Below are 19,790 nucleotides of genomic sequence, written 5' to 3'. Positions count from 1 at the left end.
GTGTATGTGTGTGTGTTGTATTGTGTAGTTGTGCGGGCATGTGTATGTGTGTATGTTCCTGTGTGTGGTGTGTAGTGTGTTTGTGGTGTGTGCAATGTGTATTTGTGTGTGTGTGCTCCTGTGTGCGGTGTGTGTATGTGTAACTGTATATGTATGAGCGTGTGTGTGCGTGTCTGTATATGTAGTTCTATGAGTGTATTGTGTGTGTGTGAGCATGTGTGTGTGTGTGAGCATGTGTGTGTGTGTGTGCGTGCGCGCTGATACTGAGCACTATACCAGAAAAACAGCCTGGTTTTCTAATGAGCACACAACCATGTGGTTATTTATGTAAGATTAGCACAGTTATTTAAAGGTGCTGAATTTCCTCTACTGCATCAAGAGTGCATGAGAAAAGAGAAGAAATTGAAAACGTCCCTGTTTCATTAAAATATACTGTTCAAGTTCCTCCCCCTTTCAACCACTGTACATTATGTCTAAATTTAGAACCTCAGTATGGGCCAAATGAAATCTGATTTGTTTCTAATAATATGGCATACTAATCGTGATGTGAGTGCTGTTTGGTTCTCTTCCATCCCAAAATTTGGCCATAGAAATGTAGTATGTTTGTGAATTTTCTATTTAAACTGCCTTCAAAGAGGATAAAGGTAGACAGATAACTCAATCAGTAAACAAATTCCTAATTAATTGTTCAAATTAGTGAATAATGAAAGCTGAAACAAATATTCCAAACACTGTAGAAAACTGAGTTTGGGCAATTTTGGATGTCAGCAAAATCCTTAATATGTTCAGTATTTATGTTCTAGTGCACACTTCCTTCTTTGCTTGCAATGTTTATAAACTGTAACATGTGTGCTTTGCAATACACAGAGAAGTTTGATCCTATATTGTTGTCCTGTTCATCTTCTCTTCCCGACACCCTCCCCACTTCTCTGACTCACCCTGTCTTTCTTAACTCTTTCCAACAGCTGGAAAGAGATGGAAAGAAGAAAAGGTTAAATAAGTAAACAGCCCTAACACGGGTAGGCTTATTAATGGTGTTAACTATAACTAATGCTTTAGCCTTTATTTTTAAAAAAAGAAAAAAAAAAGGCAGGTGGCTCTCTGAATTAGAGGCTAGGATGGCCAGAGCTGCACAGAGAAACCTAGTCTCCAAAACCAAACCAAACAAACAAAAAACACTATTTAATGCAAATAAGCTATACGGTCTTCACTTTCTTGTCAGCAAATAAAGACTTAAGGAAGATATGCTCACTTTTGGGGTCCGAGAAATTTTCCAGTTCATGAATCATTCTCGGGGACAGCTGGAGAAGTGGGGCTGGAAACAGGGACCTAAAGGGCAGCTCTCCTCAAGCTAAAACAGGACTAGGGAGAATTTTTTTCCAACATAAACTTAGATATTAGGCTTTGTTTCTGAAATTACATAATAGAGGACGTGATGTCACACATGCAAATTGCAAACGCCCAGTCGTGCACTTCGCTGTACCAAACCTCAGGGAGTTTGACACTGATGGCGTGGGGAGGGCGGTGTCCTGAGGTTCAGCCTGTGGCTGTGTTGAGTGATGTCTGAGGCTGCTCGCTTTAAGACATTTGGTAGCTATATAGGAAATGAACTCATAGTTCTCTGGGATTGACCATTTCTTTTAATTTTTTAATCTCTTTTTCAAAAGAAATTGAATTCTCCATCCTTTTGCAAAGAACAAAAAGGCTTATTTAAAAGGGTGTGAAGGACAACCTTGGTTGAGAGGGTTTTTCTAAAGCAATGGCATTGCTAGATACAAAGGAAGGCAGCCAGGACTCTTCGCTGATAGACATGGAATGAGAGTGCATGCTAACATCCCAAAGTCCTGTGTTCCCCTTCTCTGATGGGGTGATCCTATCAAAAGCAGTACCGCCTTCCTATTGTCCCTTCACCAGGAGGTATGGCGCTGAACTCCAGGGCTGCTGCCATGTCAGTGCCAGCAAAGGGAGATTATGCAAGAGAAACTTAATACTCATAAAAATTAAAAAAAAAGAAAAACCCAAAACTTCGCCTATGGGTAATTGCAAGACCCTCTAAGTATTCATCAGTAATAAGAGAAACTGGCACCTAAGGGTATACAGAGATTTCAGACCCTCTATTGTGGTATGAAAATGTTTTAAAAGAGTATATCAAAAAATCTTAGGTTTTAATATCAGACAGGCTTGCAGAGCCTTGCAGGCAGAGCAGATAAATTTTTTCAAAGTGGTTAAATAAAAGCATAGGAAGATACCAGGCGGTGGCTGTGCACACCTTTACTCCAAGCACTTAGGAGGCAGAGGCAGGCAGGCCTCTGAGTTGGAGGCCAGCCTGGTGTGCTAAGTGAGCTTCAGGACAGCCAGAGCTACACATAGAAATTCTGCCTCAAAACAAACTAAACCATGGGGGGAAATCTCCTACACTTCTACAATGTGGCAGCTATGTTAAGCTCATTTTATGCCATACTTTGATCACGTTGTCTGTATTTGAAAGTGTGGAGCAGAGTAGTCAGTGGCGGGAGCAGGGAAGAATGGAACCGGAATCGTCCAAGCCTAACCTGTCAACCTTGCCGGTAGGATTACATCCCTAGCTATCTTAAATTGCGCCGGCAATTTGATTCTTCCCTTATGATACTGCATAGGCGTCTGCCCTATGGCACCTCTGCATCTTTCTGCTCATTTAACCAATGCACCAGTGTCGACCCATCTTATTCTCAAGGCGTTTCCAGTCAGTTCGTCAACATCAGGATTCTTCTAAATTGTCCTTTTTAAAGTTCGTTTAATAAAAGGTTACATTTTATCATAAATTATTTAAGCACTTTTTTGATCTCACCCAAGTCATGATTCCAAACATCTTAACCTAGAAGCCACTTTTACAAAACAGGAAAAGTTTGTTTTGCAGCAGGCCAAAATGCCATCTTGAGCCACAGAGGAACTGGGAGTGTCAACACCATAGGTAGGTGGTGGAGCAACAAAACTTGATACTGGACTACGGGACTGGGGTTAGAGAAAGGCAGACATTCACCGAACAGTACCGTTTTTCCTGGGGATCAGCAACTTTCACTCCTATTTAGGAGGAAATCGGGAGGGGGGGGGCTACAGAGGGTTTAGAAAACCGTGGAAGAAATGTCAAACCAGAGAAGGGAATGTGTGGTCAAGTCCTGGGTTTGCTTAATTCAGTCCTTTAAAACAAGCTGGTAGGTGAGCCTTTCTACTAGTGACTTAAGTCTCCCCTCCCAGCAGACTTCCAGCTAGGGGCATGTGTAACTAACCGTGAGGTGGAGAAGTCTGGAGCATAGGGTATCTCTCACACCCGCGAGTGCGCATGAAAACGAGCGCGCGCATACACACTAAGCTGGGGTGACCAGTGTATCTTGGGGTGTGAGGCTGGAGAATGAGAAGCGGTGAGCTCCAAGACGCACGGGGGACAGGAGAATCCTAAGAGGGTAGCTTGGAGCTCAATCATCCTCCCCGCGCCGCGTGCCCGCGTGCCGCGCCGCCCGGCCAGGGAGCCCGCCTTTCACTTTCGCAGCTGCGTAGGTGTCTGCCCGGGCGGGCGCGAGGGCGCGGGGGCGCGCGGGGTGGCGCGGGGGCGCGCTGCGGGGGAGGGCTGTCGCGGCTGGTCCCTTCCAAGGCCCGCAGCGACCGGCGGCCGCTGTCAGAGCGCGGGATCGGTGGCGGTCGCTCCCCACACGCCCTGGTGCGCAGACACCCCGGCGCTCCAGGGCGCACCCCCCCCACGGTGGGGGTGGGGCAGCGACTCAAGAGCTGTCTCACCGGGTGGGCAGCAGAGGCTCAGGAAAGAAACTTTTCCCTCCTGGCCCGCTCGTGGTCCTCCAGCCCTCTGCTCCCTTTAAGGTGGCACCTGCACCTGAAGCCAGGCGCCAGGTCAAGGCCGACTTTGTGGACCCGGGCGGAGGGGAGTACAGGGTGCTTGCACTGGGGTTCCGTTTTCCCTTGGCCTCCTTGCTGTCAGTGACTGGGGTTCCAGCGACCGCCACCAGCACCCTGTCTCCCACCAGCGGGTGGCCGGACGCTCGACTGCCTCGTACTGCTAGTGAGGGTGTGACCCTGGGAGGGGGCCCCAGCTCCGCGGGCTCCCCCTGCGGCTGCCCCCACAAACACACACACACACACACACACACACACACACACACACACACACACCACGCTCTGTCGCCGGAGCTGTCACCGGCCACCCCAGCCCAAGGAAGGGGCGCGGAGAGTCGCGCTTCTCCGCTGCGGGCGCGGAATCTTACCGCGGGACTGGCGGGTTCCCGGAACCTCCGCAGTCACCGCAGGGCGAACCAGCAGCCCCGGAGACCCGCCGGCCCCAGGCCCGGCTGCCCTGCTGGGGGCCGGCGGGTGCTCGCAACCCCTTCGGCGCGATTTGGTGCCACCGGCTCGCTGCCTCCAGCAGGATAACTGCACTGTCGCTCCATTGCTCTACCCACCGTCAGTAGGGCGACTGCCAGGATTGCTACCCTCTCCGTCCTCATCGCAGATCAGCTGGTATTGGACTTGCTGGTGGCTGCAACAGCGGCGGAGGCGGCGGGAGTCTCGCTGCCCCCTCCCCCGCCCTAGTCTGCCTACCATGTCCTAGAAAAGGTGAGTGCAGAGACTGTCACTGCGCCGACAGTGGTGGGAGGGGGCCTGGGAGAACAGGGGTGGCCCCGGGGTGGCCAGGCCAGCGCAGAGGGGAGAGGACGCGGGTCGGCGTACCGAGGTGGGTTGCCGGCGGGAGGCCAGGTGCCTGCCTGGCCCGCGCGGGACAAGGGTGCAGGACGACTGGCGAGAGAGCGCAGCGGCTACTCCGCGCGGTTCTAACCTAGATTTTGCAAGGAGCTTCGATCCAGGGCAAGACCAGCCCTCCCTAAGGGAGGTAAAAACTTAGTAAAAAGGAGACGCGTCCATTTCTTTAATGATGAATAGTTCTGTCTCCCTGGCTGAGCTGCAGCCTCTGCTGCTTGGCGAGCCCGGGCCGCCGGGTCCGGGACTTCCCTAGCTCCAGCTCGCCACCCGCGCGCGGCCCCGGGCGCAATAGATGTCGCGTGACAGCTATCCTCGCGGGAAAGTTGGGACACTCGGCGGGGATTCATATGGGTAGGGGCTCCAGGGCTAGTTCAGCTCAGGCGACTGATGAGCACCGGAGTCCGGCGTCTGATCAGCTCCTGGGCGCCGCTGCAGTCCCCCACGCCTCTGGGGAGTGTCCTGCGGGAGTGGCTGAGAGTTCCAGTCTCCCTGGGCTTAGGATCCGGGATCCTGAGGCTTAACTAACTGTAAGAAAAGGAGGGGCCTTAGGGCACAAGCTGCCCTCCTCCTCCCGAGCCTTGGCTCGCCAGGAGCAAGGGTGAGCCCGAAGCTGCACAGCTGCCGCCTGAGGCCTGTGGGTCGCCAAGGGCCAGGGGACCAGATTTAGGTGTGTACGTCACTGGTGCCGACTCCAAGCCAGCAGGGGAGTCCAAAGCCGAGCCTCACAGCAGTCTAAAAGTCCTTAGAATTAAAGTTAAGGAGCCCATCCTTCGGTTTAGCAAGTGCAGTGTTTGGGTGGGCGGGAGGAAAATCCGAGTGGGGGCGAAGGGAAGTCAGAATTTTTCTCGCTCAAACGATCGTTAGAAAACAGTTCGGAGCTTTCCCTTCCTCCGATAAGCCTGCCCCGATTATGTGCACCCCTTCCACATATTATAAAGCGCATATCCTCGATAGTAAGCGTTCTTGCATATTGAACTAGTGGAAAAATCCAGTACTAAAGTAGTAAGTACAGTAACAAAATTATCAGGCGCCTCAGCTCTTGACCCTGGCACTTTTTTTTTTTTTTTGGCAGGGGGTGGGGTGGGAGGAAGGCTGTGTTTAAAGCGGTTTGGCTGCACCGAAAGCACCCGCTTTTCCTGCAAGGAAACTGAAATCGACTGGGAACGTGATCCTTTGGCTCTCGACAGCGGAGACTAAGGCTGCTCGGCGGGGGAGGTAACTTAGACCTGAAGGGGGGTTGGGGGCGAGCAGAGCGTTAGGGGTCCCGGGAAAGCCCACCTGAGTCGTCTTGGGCTTGCCGACGCCGTGGGCGGCGTCGGGTGTGAGTCGCTGGGGCTCACCTGGCGCTGCAGGTGGAGGGCGCGAGGGCACACCAGCTAGGCTGCTACGGCGTCACCACAGTTTCCCCTTCTCTCCGGATTGCCTGTGGTCCCCCCGGGGGACACTTGGGTAGGTGAGAGCAAGTTTGGGGCAAGGGAAAGATGTGGGCTAAAGGGTTTCATGCGCAGGGGTGCCCCGGATCGTGGCCACCTCCGCGAACCCGGAGAACCTACTGCCTCTGCGGCTTTAAGGAAGCTGCCGAGTCCAGGCTGTGTCGCAGCAACTTTGTATCAGTCATGTCGCCCGCCTGGTGACTGACAGCTCCGATTGCCCAATGAGAAGCGCGCCTGGCCCGCACAGCGTGGAGCCTTGTTTCCCCCTTGGCCAATGGAAATGGTTCCGGCGGGCGGGACAGCGACCTGAACTTTCTGGACATGTGACCCGCTTTTAAAAGGACCGGCCTTCCAGCTGGCCCACCCCCCCTCCGGGCTTTTGCCCGCTCCCTCCGGCGCGTTCGTTCCCTCCCTCTTTTGCTGGCCCTGGCCCTGCCCCTGACCCCTCCCCTTAGCTCCTGCGCACCCAGGGTGTCATTGGGCCCGGGAGAAGAGAGCCAACTTCAGGCTGCTCAGAGGAAGCCGGTGCAAGTCACCTGGGCGCCAGCGCTTCTGCCTCCGGCTTTCCCTCTGCAGGGAGAGCGGCACTCTCTGGCCTGGATGTGGTTGGATGTAGGGGGGCTCCGCAGCAGGGGTGTCGTGGCGGTGGCAAGCGCTGCAACAGGTAGAAGGCGAGAAGACGACCCCGGCCGAGGCAGGTGTGTAGGGGTGCGCAGTGGGGCGCCTCCGGTCCTGCCCGGCGTGCGGCCATGGCAAGGGTGGCTTGCACTTTGCAAGGAGAAGCCGCTGCGTAATCCGGAGGCACAGTCAGTATGTGCTGTGTGCTTGTTGTTTTGTTTTGTTTTTCCTCCCCCCGCCCCCCCCCCCACCCCGGCCGGCTGAGGACTATTTTGGGAAAGTTTGGCCACTTTGGATAAATGCCCTCTAAAGAGCGGCTTTTAACCGCCTTTGGCAGTGGGAGGTCTGCCACCCTCCCCTTTCCCCACAAATGAATTTCAGATCGTTTTCCTCTTGCAAATTTTAAAAGACATTTGAATAATGTTTCTTTCATCTATCAATTGCGGAAGCTCCTCAATCTGGGTGGGAGGTGTAGCCGATAGGGCAGTTGAAAAAGCCAGATCCCCATAGATCTTGTATAAAAGGGTCTGGAAAATCTTGCGTTTCCCGTTCCTTCATATTGGGGAAACTCTAGGGGATTGTCAGGGCAGGGACGGAAAAGGGATGAAGTTGCTTTTGATGGCATCCCTGGCCAGATGGATTTTAGATGCATAGCTTTTCCTGCTGCATTTTAAAAAGACAAGGTTTAAATCACAATGCTTTATCATACCATCTGCGTTATTTATTTATTATAACGTAGTTCGAAAAACTTTTGTTAGCAGACGAGTTATTAAGATCGCCGAATTTTAAAAGCTCCTTAATATTTCGGGTCCTCATTCTCTAGGTGCTGTTACTGGTGATATTTACATAGCAATGATAACAGCATTCTCCATCTGTGTGGTCCTCCCTTGGAGCTTTAATTTCACGTTTGACATGACACACTATCATGGAAATACTTTTGGAGAGAAGTTTGTGTTGCGGGGCGGGAGCGGGGGGGGGGACTAAAGCGGAACTTTCTCCTTTGTGGAAGAGGTAGTTTTGTTTAAAAGAACAATTGGAAAGCTGAGGTGGTTCAGTTGGCCAGTGAACAGAAGTCAGGTATGCTTAGTTCTAACTGGTTCTCCTGCTCTGTTAGGTGACCTTGGCAGACTTATCCTACCTCCCCTCATTATAAGAGGGGAAGATGACAGTCCTGAGAGGCAGAGCGACTAAAACTGGTTTCCTGAAGTCATCTTCTGCCTTGTAAAACAGGCATGTGTTGTGAAGCCCTCAAGCTGGGTCTCAACTGTGCCACTGGAAAGCGACATGATTGGGGGGAAGGTGCCATTAAGAAGGAGATATGTATCGGAGAGCAGTAAAAGTGGTTGAAAGTGAAAGTTTTCAGAAAAGATGCAGATTTCTAAGGGTCTTTAATAATTTCATGGGGGAAAAAGAAATTACTTCTTTATGGAAAAGGGCAATTTAACAGACTATGAAACAAAGTTTTAAAGTTTGTTTCCTTCACAGAAATAGCATTTAAGGCTATGTACGTGTGTATTCTTCTAAGCTTTAGAGAGGTTTGTAAACCTGGCATATGGCTCATTTAGGACAATAGTAATAAGCGCCCGTCAGGATGTTAGTACTACTCCAAACACACACACACACACACACAGATGCACACACACATGCACACACACACACATGCACACACACATATGCACACACGCATGCACATATATGCACATACATGTGCGGGCACACACACATACACATGCAACCTGTTGGTGCTTTCCCTTACTTATGTGAATTATTCTCACCTTTTTGTTTCTTTTGCATGAAATAAAGGTCATAATGACCTAAGAGTCTCTGGTACAGTATTCACTGGGAAGCTAAGAGGCCTAGTTTTTCTTAAGCTAGGAATATAATTTATATATTTCACTGCCTTATTTTATTCTTAAGTAACAAAAGCTTTCCCTTTACCCTCAGGATAAAGTTTTATGAGGATCATATTCATCAAGTCGTAATTTTAGTAGTCTCTGGTAAGTTCAGGTTGACTGAACTACTGTTCAAAGCCATGGTCATTATGCCAATTCTAAAAAGACAACCCGAGTTTCCTGGACAACACAGGAAATAAATTTCTAACTTAACCCATTTGTTTATAGAAAATACTAACTATAATACTAACCAAGCAAGACTCAGCATAAAATATCTCAGCGATGCTATTTTGAAAGCATCTAGTCTCCGAAACAAGGTTTGCAGGGGAAGTGTTTGCAGGCTTACTGCTGTCCACTTTTCTGTGCTGGCTGCCGACCTTTCCTCTCTGTCATTCGAGAGGTTGGTGAGGTTGATAGATAAGGATCCCTTGAACAAAGCCAATTTAGATTTCAGAAAAGCCTATGGCAAATTCCTCATGATTTTCCTGTCAATAACGTGGTAAAATACGGTTGGCTTTAGGAGGCTATTATGTGAGTGCTGGGTTTGGTGAAGCAAGACTTTGGGGAGTTGAGATCAGCTCTCTGATGTTAGCTGATAAAATTCTTCCCTGTAGAGAGGAACTGTGGCTGGTACCCACTATCTCCAGGAAGGATTCTCTGTGAGCCTTAGAGACCTTCGCTGGTCTGGTATATGGCTCGTTGGAGAGCGTGACAAATGGTCCTCAGAATATTAGTAGGCCCTCCAAACAGCAACAAGATGTACAGAGACCAAATTATTTCAGGGAGTGCTGGATTAAAAATATGCTGCTTCTGTACTTTGAAATCTCCCTGGGATTTTAGAGCTCAGAATTTTACTGAGACCTCATAAAAAGCAGAGTGTCTATCTCTCCCAGGCGACAGTTGGGAGTCTGAAGTTCTGGAGAAGGGTCTCAGGGCACAGAGCCCTATTGCTTACGGTGGAAGGGAGGTAGGTGGCTACAGCTACAACACTGGGAGGAATTCCTACGGAAGCCTTGTAGTGCGGAGGCAGGGGGATCACATCACAAAGAGGTCTTTAGGGAGGCCACAGGAGAGCTCAGGAGAGGACTGGGCTGGCTTGGACATACACAAGAAGTTCTGCTCTGAACATAGTTCTTGAGATACTTCATGGATCTGAATCTGAACCATCTATATTTTAGCTGTATCCGACTGTCTTTGCTCTGGAAAGGACAGAGTATTTCCTATAGAAGTAGAAGAGAACATAATATTGACTGTATTTTCCAATCCACTGCTATGATGGAGTTTTCAGGAGAGTGAAAAAAAGAAAAAACATTATTAGCAATGATTTAGGTCTCCAATTCACTCTGTGTGTGTTTCGGCTTTAACTTGGTTTTCATCCATACCTATTTTCTTTTCTTTTCTTTTTTCTTTTTGGCTGAAATTCCCAGATAACTACCTCAATCTTTGTGATTTGATTTATTTTCTACTTTTTAGTGATTGATTTTTGATTAAGAATTAATAATGTTTTTAAGTGAAAGCATGCTACATAATTGGTAGATTTTAAGGTTCATAAATTGTGTATTGATTATAGTATAATAGTTAAACATTTTATTTGCATTTTACTATCCATCTGGGACACAGTGGTGGAATTGATAGTTTCTGACTGCTCATAATTGAAAATCTACTGCAGAATACAAAAAAATTAGGGGCAATTGTAAGACTCAGGCAATTTCTGCATTATATTTCAATATAGGGGCTTGTGATATGTAATACAAATTTATTTAGTGAAGTCGTTATATTGTTTTGCAATGTTAATTAATATAAATTCTGTAGCAAAGGACTTCCATTTTTTTCCTTTTAATGAAGAAAGGGTAGGGGAGAAAGGCTAGAGGCAAGCAGAGAAAGAATGCAAGGCTTTATGTACGAAGAACTGCAGGCTTCACAGGGCATCTAGATTCTAAGATGTACAGATAAGAGCGAATTCATTTTGCTGTGCTCTGTTTCTTTAGTGCAGTGTCAGGGGTGGCATCTTGCTCCCTAAGAACATTTGATAATCTGCAGACTTCGTTGCTGTCACAACCGGGGAAGGTGGTACTCTCAGCATCTAGTGCTTCAGAGACAGAGACCCTGCTTAACACAATCCAGCGCAGAGGGCAGGCCTCCAACAACAATAAAGATCTGCCCGAAAGTGTCCTTAAGACCCAGGTTGGGAAACACTGGTAAACAGAGAGACCTGAGATCAAATTCCAGGTCTTGCACATAGTTATGTGGCCAGCACCTGAGTCTCTGACTTGCATTGTTTATGAGTACGTTTTTGCTTTTTGTATATAGATTGGTTCATGAGGTTAAATAATATATCAGAAAGACTTGAAATAATGTGCTGAATTATATAGTATATAATAATTATGAGCATATAGCCTATTGCAATATGTCCATGAGCTAAATTTATTGATTACAGCAGATGGAAATGAATGTATATTGAAAACACTCCAATGGGCTCCCTCTAGGGTGGAAACTAGGCTGGTCGTTTCATTATTACAGATTCAGAACTGTTCTTAGACCCAGGATGTAATGAGTGCTTTGGAAATATTCTTGAATAAATGCTTAAATGATCAGGGCCCTTCATAAGCTTCATTCATTCATAGCTGAGAGTGAAAATGTCCAGCTGTTGGAAGACATAAGAGAGGTATTGCTAGGCTAGGGTGCTGGTTTATTGAAGTACAAGAGTCACCGCTGTGGCTGAACCGCCTGGCAACTGCCACAATCCGTGTTCCAAGTCAATCCGTTTATATACCCCTGCACTCTTCAGAATGGACACTAAACTGTCTTCACCACTGATATACTGTAAGAAAGCCTTATTGTTTCAGAAACAATTTGTCAATGATTTTCCCTATGGCTATCCATTTGTTAAGCGTATATTTGGAAACTGTACCCTTAATTGCATATCATTGATAACAAAGCTATGTATTTCATCATATGGAAGGCAGCTTTTATATGAGCAAGTTTTCCAAAACTTTGGAGTCATAAAGTTAGTTGTTTGTTTTGTTTTAGTGTATAAAGGAGCTTTATTATGGGAGCAAGCTTAGCAGCAAGGAAACCCGCCACGCTCCTGCGTAGAAGTGGATCCCAAGGAAAGGTCACCCAGGTTAGTTTTAAGTTTGATATTTGCCACCATGCTTTAGGCCTTGTTGAGTCACCCACTCAGTTCTCACTTTCTTCTCTGATTGCCTCGTCCATCCCTACGATTATACTGACTATTATTTAATATTCAAGTAAGTTAACATTTATAAATGTTTTTCACAAACTGTGAAGGCTGAATTATAGCGAGTTTTAATTGAGATGCAAAATTGTGTTCAAGTCTTCTCGCTTCTGAACAAGTTATAGTTGATATTCTCTCTGCGTGATATTTAGTGTCAGCACCCATGAAGATAAATTTTAATGCAACTAGAAATATTGCTAATACCAAATTGAATACACAGTGTAGCTCAATAAATGCAATTTTAGAATGCCTAAGCTTACTACTGTGTTACCGACTCTAATATGTTAATATAAATCTTGTTTGTTAGCTATGGAAACCAAAGGCTACCACAGTCTCCCTGAAGGCCTAGATATGGAAGGACGCTGGAGTCAAGTTTCTCAGACAGTAGAGCGTTCTTCTCTTGGACCTGCAGAAAGGACTGATGAGAACAACTACATGGAGATTGTCAATGTCAGCTGCGTTTCCGGTGCTATCCCAAACAACAGTACTCAAGGAAGCAGCAAAGAAAAACACGAATTACTCCCTTGCCTTCAGCAAGACAATAGTCGGTCTGGGATTTTACCATCTGATATTAAAACGGAGCTGGAATCCAAGGAACTCTCAGCCACTGTGGCTGAATCCATGGGCTTATACATGGACTCTGTGAGAGACGCCGACTATGCCTACGATCAGCAGAACCAACAAGGAAGCATGAGCCCAGCAAAGATTTACCAAAACATGGAGCAACTGGTGAAGTTTTACAAAGAGAATGGCCACAGGCCCTCTACCTTAAGTGGTATGAGCAGGCCTTTGAGGTCATTCATGCCTGACTCTGGAGGCTCCATGAATGGTGGGGTCATGCGTGCCATTGTTAAGAGCCCAATCATCTGTCACGAGAAGAGCCCCTCTGTTTGCAGCCCGCTGAACATGCCATCTTCAGTCTGCAGCCCTGCGGGCATCAACTCCATGTCCTCCTCCACAGCCGGCTTTGGCAGCTTCCCAGTGCACAGTCCCATCACTCAAGGAACCCCTCTCACATGCTCCCCCAATGTTGAAAACCGAAGCTCACGGTCGCACAGCCCCACTACTCATGCTAGCAACGTGGGCTCCCCTCTTTCAAGTCCCTTAAGCAGCATGAAGTCCCCGATTTCCAGCCCTCCGAGTCACTGCAGTGTCAAATCTCCAGTCTCCAGTCCTAACAATGTCACTCTGCGCTCCTCTGTGTCCAGCCCGGCAAATCTTAACAACTCAAGGTGCTCCGTTTCCAGCCCTTCCAACACCAACAACAGATCCACACTCTCGAGCCCGACAGCCAGCACTGTGGGGTCCATCTGCAGCCCCATCAACAATGCCTTCGGCTACGCTGCTTCAGGCGCTGCTGCTGCAGCCGGTGCCATCCGGGATGTGGTTCCCAGTCCAGACACCCATGAGAAAGGTGCTCATGACGTTCCTTTCCCCAAGACAGAGGAAGTCGAGAAGGCCATCTCCAATGGTGTGACTGGCCAGCTGAACATTGTCCAGTACATAAAACCAGAACCAGACGGGACTTTCAGCAGCTCCTGCCTGGGAGGAAACAGCAAAATCAACCCCGGTTCTCCATTCTCTGTACCAATAAAGCAAGAATCAACCAAGCACTCGTGTTCAGGCTCCTCTCTTAAAGGGAACCCCACGGTCAACCCGTTTCCATTCATGGATGGCTCATATTTTTCCTTTATGGATGATAAAGACTATTATTCCCTATCAGGAATTTTAGGACCACCTGTGCCCGGTTTTGACGGTAGCTGTGAGGGCAGTGCATTCCCAATGGGGATTAAGCAAGAACCAGATGATGGGAGCTATTACCCTGAGACCAGCATCCCATCATCTGCCATCGTTGGTGTGAATTCGGGTGGACAGTCCTTTCACTACCGGATTGGTGCTCAAGGTACAATATCTTTATCACGGTCACCTAGAGACCAATCTTTCCAACACTTGAGTTCCTTTCCACCCGTGAATACGTTAGTGGAGTCATGGAAACCACACAGTGACCTGCCATCGAGGAGAAGTGATGGATACCCGGTCCTAGAGTACATTCCAGAAAATGTATCAAAGTAAGTCGTTGTATTTTGTAATCCTTTCTCTCCTCTCTTCCCTTCCTTTTTCCTTTTCTTTCTCTTTCTTTTCTTTCTTTGTTTGTTTTTCCTTGATTACTTTATTTTGAAACTCCTGGCTTTGTAAATTGTTACATCCTGTCTTTATTTTTGCATTCAAGAGACTGAGTTTTACTTTTGTTTAAGGTTGGTCATTTTGTTCTCTTTGGAATGTTGATATAGCACTAGATCTCTTATAAAATGTTTGCGTTGCCTTTGAAGAAGCATATTAGATGCCCCTCTGTTGTCTGTTTTAGTGTTTGGAAAATGTTTGTTTTCTATTGCCAGTTACTGTATTTCCTTTAGCAGACTAGTGCTCATTTTTACCCCTTGGTTGTTCTCTGGTTCGCCGAGACTGTATTAAATTACTTATCCTCATGGTCCTAGTTTCCTTTTGATATTAAAATTCTTTATTAATTACTTCAATAGTTTGTGAAATAAAACAGATCCCCAAATCTGTTACCTACACGCTTCCTTCTCTCTATTTTCTAGGAAGGTTTCTTTTGGTGGGGGGAGGGGGGAAGCTGGGTGAGGGTAGTAGGCTAATTATATAAAAGTCGTAGTTTCATGTCCAAATAAATTATTTCCTTAACTGTGAAGGCGTTTAAAGACTCAGCCATCTAAAAGCACTTAGTAGGCAATTTTACTTTCTCGTAATAGAAATTATAATTGTCACTCTAGTTCTGAACTGGTACAGTTATAGCATGTGAGATCTGTAAGAAGATATGTTCTGTTTACTGTCAAATGTGTCTTGGTTTCCTTGTTGCAGAGAGTGTGTTGTGTATGTTTAGAAAAACACGGAAGAGGTTTTAGATGTGAGGGTAAAGGGTGGTTCTTATTTATGCAATGAGTACTTGCTTTGGACTTTGCTTCAATTCTGGTTTTATTACATGAATGTGATAAGTGAGCCTTTGTGGAATATATAAAGTATAACTTTTCTAACTACACTTTATTCCGTTGGCATCTAAGAATATGTGGGTATTTCCTATTTCCCTTCATTTCCTTAAATCTTTATTTTGTAGAAAATATATCCATCCTATTAACAGAACATAGATTATACCTATAATCCAGTACTTTTACTGGGGCTTTTTTTTCCCTGTCTTTTTCAAACACAAGCAAAAATTTTTGGTTTGAGAATCCTTTCCCTTATTACTGGATCAAATCTTTTTCTTCTTTATTTTAAAGAAGCAAATGTTCCATAAAAAATACATTCTTAACAGTTCTTCATAGCACAGCAGGCTGCATTCCAGTGCTGTGGCTGGCCCAGTCCCTCCTGATTAGCCGTGACTAGGTCTCCTGAGGCATGCCATGGGTCTGAGCGACCAGATTGTCTGTGGCACTGAGACAGCTTCCTCCTGTCACACGGGAAGAGGAGCCTTTCTGCTTGCACATTTGCGGGTTTTGTGTCAACAAGATCAAGCTCTCCACATTTCACTGTGAAAGGTTGGTGTTTCTTGCCATCCCGGAGGTTCTAAGTCTGTACAGCTTTTGTTGGGGAAGGCAACCTGAGCATTTCTGGAGTACAGTCGAGGGTCAGAGGGCACATAGGCTGGTTTCTGCATTGTGGTATACATAATGTAACATCCTCGCCCGTGTTTCACCATCGGTCTCTTTCTTAGACAATTAATTTTTTTAGACAAAAATGATCTTTTTAGACAAAATTAATTTTTTTCCAGTTTTTTTTTCACTTGTGATAACATCCCATTTCAAAGAATGCTGGGTAAATAAAGCGTTGATGACTGCGAAGGGTCAAGGTCATGGGCGATGCCATTTGTTGACCTCAGTAGCGTCTCTTCTCTCTGGGTAAAACCTGAAGATTTCAAACTGTGATCTGGGGGTTCTGACACCTTTCCAAAGAGGTTCATGAAATCATAGCTCATGATGGGTAAAAGGTCTTCTCAGAGTGGAGATGGACCAGTGGATTGGTAGTGGACTGTAGTGATGTCTGAGTAGCTTGGGATTTGTTCAAATTCCATGTTGTTACTATTAACCATTCGCCATTTCCAAACGAGTACTCGGTCAGTTTTCACTGTGGTTCCAAAGAATCATTGCCTGTAACGACCTTTATAGCGTTCTTCCCATCTCTAGGAAATCCATAGGAGCCTACTTTTTTCCATGTTCATGAACAAACTATATTAGTCTATGCTGAATGCAGGGGTTGATGTGAGAATCTGGCTCTTATATTAAAAGAAGACAATAGACTTGCCAGAAAAAAAAGACTATTTCTTCACCAAAGTTTTTCATTTGGAGAAGTTGTTGTTTTCATAAACTTATGTTTATATTAATATAATTGTTTTTAAAATGAGTTAAATAGCAGTTTCTGCTTAAAATTTAATTTTGTTATAACACATAAACAGTTTTTTATCGTTTTTTGAACCTTTGATTTTTGTTTTGTTTTGTTTTGAGACACAGGTGTCTTAGTCCCTACTTCTCCAGTCTCCTGGATGTTGGGGTACAGGCAGTGCCACCAGGCTCCCCAGCTAGCCTTGCTCCTTGTTAAGAATGAAAGGTGCTTCCAGCATAGAAGCCGGTCATTGCTGGTCTGTCCTGTTCTCCACAGGGTTTGGGACTTGGTAGAGAAAGGAGATATAGTTCGTTAGCCTACTGAGTAGTTGGGAAGGTAGATGGCTGTCACCTAGACTACTTTTTCAGCTGACAGAAGAGAGTAATGGCCGTGGTGTACGTGTTCTTTACTTCGCTGTGTGGGCATTCTGTGGGCGCAGTGACAAAAGTAACCCCTGTTAATCATTCCCAGTGAAGGTGCTGAGTTCCAAGTTGTAAAGTAAATTATGACAAAGCTAAATGTAAAGCCTTAGGGTGGACACTGGACCTGGCTGTGTCATGTGTCAGCCTGAGTGCAAACAACGTTGTGACCTCGAGTGAGTCAGAGCCGCGCACTGCCTCAGTTTCTTCCTCTTAGAGTGAGGTCTCTGTGAGGTCTGCCCACTCAAATGACCGAGACTCCCTTGGGAGAACCAAAAGAGTGTCTCTTAAAACAACTGTTAACCTGATCCCGAATAGCTGTGCTCCACACACACACACACACACACACACACACACACACACACACACAGGTCTCTAGCAATATATATCCTTATATGGTGAGAATGAGAGGTGGGGGCGACCTCTCATTAGAAAATTGAGACATTTGTCGTCTTTTTTTACCCCAACGTTTCCTTTAAAAAAAAAAAAATCTGACACCTGCTACGAATTCTTCTTTCTATTTGCATTTTTCCTGGCACAAGCGGCCCTTCTGCTAACACAACACTGGCTGTTTATGGCGATAACCATAGTCACTGTGATAGTCCCATAATGCAGTGCTAACATTGACTTAGAGCTTTGAATATAAAGTCCACTGTTTCAAGGGGCATAGGCTGGCAGGTTCCACACACAAGAAATTAAGGCTTCACCATCATTTGTACTTTGTTTTCAGACAGAGGAGAAAATTTCAGTAAGTGACCGGTAATTGTTTTTGTTTGTCAGTTACCCCTGACTTGACTTTAGTTCTTTTTCTGTGGTGACACACAATTCAAGAAGCGTGTGACAAAGTTCTCCCTATTAGTAAAGTTCCCAGATAGGCTGTGCTGATGTGAGAAGCTTTGCGACTGCCAGCTCCTGAAACGGTGGATCTGGTGGAGGTGTGCTGTGTGAGGAATGTTGGTGCGGACAGTAGGACAGCCAGGCAGCCTTGCCCAGGGCTTTCGGGATGAAACCGTGCCCTATTCTTTTGATTACTTGTTACATAATGTCTTGCCTTCGAGATGGCTAACATACCTAGAATTTCTCTAGGCCAGTCTTTTAAGGAATAGTGTTTTTGTAAAAATTTTAGAATGAGATTTGCTTTTCCTGATAGTTCACTTACTTTCATTAACTTATGCAGTTTCTGGAGAAATTGGTGATCATTTTATAGGGAAAAAACCAAACCAAATAACCAATCAAACAACAACACCAAAAAGACCCAAGAGGAAGAGGCAGGCGGATCTCTGTGAGTTCGAGACCAGCCTGGTCTACAAGAGCTAGTGCCAGGACAGGCTCCAAAACCACAGAGAAACCCTGTCTCAAAAACCAAAAAAGAAAAGAAAGAAAGAAAACAAAAAGACCCAAGTGCTTTATAGTATGCAAACCACCGGGACAGGGTATTCCTGGTAAGTCTTGCTTCTCACACCAGAAATGTCTCAGTTTTAACTCCCAGCAACTCACCTTTTATCCCCCCCCAAATGCTTTATTACGTGCTTTATACTTAAATATGAATATTGAACTAAAATCCGTAGTTTAAGTTAGATAAATGAAACAATTTCACCTTAAGGTGGTTTTCATCCTTGCAGTCTGCTGGAACCAGGACCTGGAGATTTCCCATTTATAGATTCGATGCCTTTTGCTTATTGGAACTCTGGGTGTGCCCAACCTTGCTTGTCCTTGCGTGACAAAGTAATCGCAGATGTTATGTCCACGACAGCGCCAGGGTGAGACTCGGCTTCCTTCAGGGCTCTGATCCTTTATATTTGCCTCCAGAATAATAAGCTCCCTGGCTTTCGGTTGTGGCTTTTAGTTTCCTATTGCTCATCTGGCAATAAAATTTCAACCCTACTACTAAGTAATTTATCATTTTTCTTTTACTTACTAAACTCAAATATAAATGAAAATTGTGCTTCTTGATTACACTTAGATATACGTATTAAATTGGATGATTGTACCCAAAAATTATTAATGAAAACCAAGGGGGGAAAGTGTCCTCCATGGACAGTGTTCTTAAGACGTACACCTTCATTCTAAACTGTAGAGTTTCCAATTTGAAATTTGTGAAATGTAGGCTTCACTTTAGTTTTGGGTTTTTTTTTTTTTTCGGTCTTTGTGAAGTTAACATGTAATTACAAATAGACATTCATTACTTAAGTGATATTCTAGAGGCCTCTAGATTTAGGATTGTTAATGGTATGGTCAGAGTCCAGATTTCTGTGTTGAACAGAGCTGGACATTATGTATGAAGTAGTAGAAAGAGGAAATTTTATTCAAGGAAGAATATAACTAAACCGGCAATAATTGGAGCTATTAAAAAGTCCACGCTTCAGGGAGCATGTGCGGTAACCACCGTCTGTATTTGTAACTTGGACCTTGACTTAACTTCACCACCAATAAGAATGACCATGGCCGTGTGGTGTGTGGCTTCACCTCATGTGTTAGCTGTTAGTGAGACAAATCTCTTTAAAAAAAAAAAAACCTGCAGTATGAGATGAAGTGAGATACAGTTTGTAAGGGGCAGAGTTGACTGGTCACCTGGTCATCCACACAGGGAGATGGTGTAGACTAACCCTGGAAAGCAGAGTTAAGGAAGATGGCCACAGTAAGGAATTTTCACCTAGTATTAGAAAATTTGTAAAAGGTGAAGTGGGGGAAGGAGCCAGACACAGGTCATTTGAAACCAGAATGGAGCTGAACTTGAGAGTCAGACTAAGAAATCGCTGCCTGGTGTGGCAGGTGAGGAAATGTGAATTAAATGCAGAGGACGGAATGAAGCGATTGTAAAGACACAGTCACAACTGTGTGGAAGAGTGGGAACTGTCTCTGGAGCAAGGATGTCCACCGTAATGGAAAGGAGCAGGCAGCTTTGAAATGGTACAAAAACATCAATGTAGGAGACCATCTTCGGCGTATGCATGTGTTATACGGAGGAATAGTTTCTGGGGACACGCAGCACACATATTAACTCACCCCAGAGAGGGATTCTCCGGCAGACTAAAGTACAGATATCACTTGT

At 45.8% G+C, this 19,790-nt stretch overlaps 1 protein-coding gene across 8 annotated transcripts in view; it reads left to right on the top strand.

The window, feature by feature from the left end:
- Window positions 1-4,171: 4,171 nt before the first annotated feature.
- Nr3c2 (nuclear receptor subfamily 3 group C member 2) overlaps window positions 4,172-19,790 on the top strand; it is a 311,648-nt gene continuing 296,029 nt past the window's right edge. Inside the window, exons 1-4 of one of the 8 annotated variants that reach the window (XM_050123198.1) lie at window positions 6,553-6,877; window positions 8,742-8,794; window positions 11,720-11,813; window positions 12,235-13,996. In XM_050123198.1, the coding sequence (XP_049979155.1) occupies window positions 12,237-13,996 (1,760 nt within the window). In that variant the 5' untranslated portion in view covers window positions 6,553-6,877; window positions 8,742-8,794; window positions 11,720-11,813; window positions 12,235-12,236. The other 7 variants (XM_050123199.1, XM_050123197.1, XM_050123195.1 and 4 more) reach the window with 7 other exon arrangements.

This window comes from Alexandromys fortis, unplaced genomic scaffold (genome assembly GCF_014885135.2).
Source record: "Alexandromys fortis isolate MF-2015 unplaced genomic scaffold, M_Fortis_MF-2015_v1.1 scaffold_185, whole genome shotgun sequence".
In the NCBI taxonomy this organism is placed as follows: Eukaryota; Metazoa; Chordata; class Mammalia; order Rodentia; family Cricetidae; genus Alexandromys; species Alexandromys fortis.
Note: the sequence above shows the minus strand (reverse complement) of the source record. Positions and strands in the feature narration are given on the sequence as shown.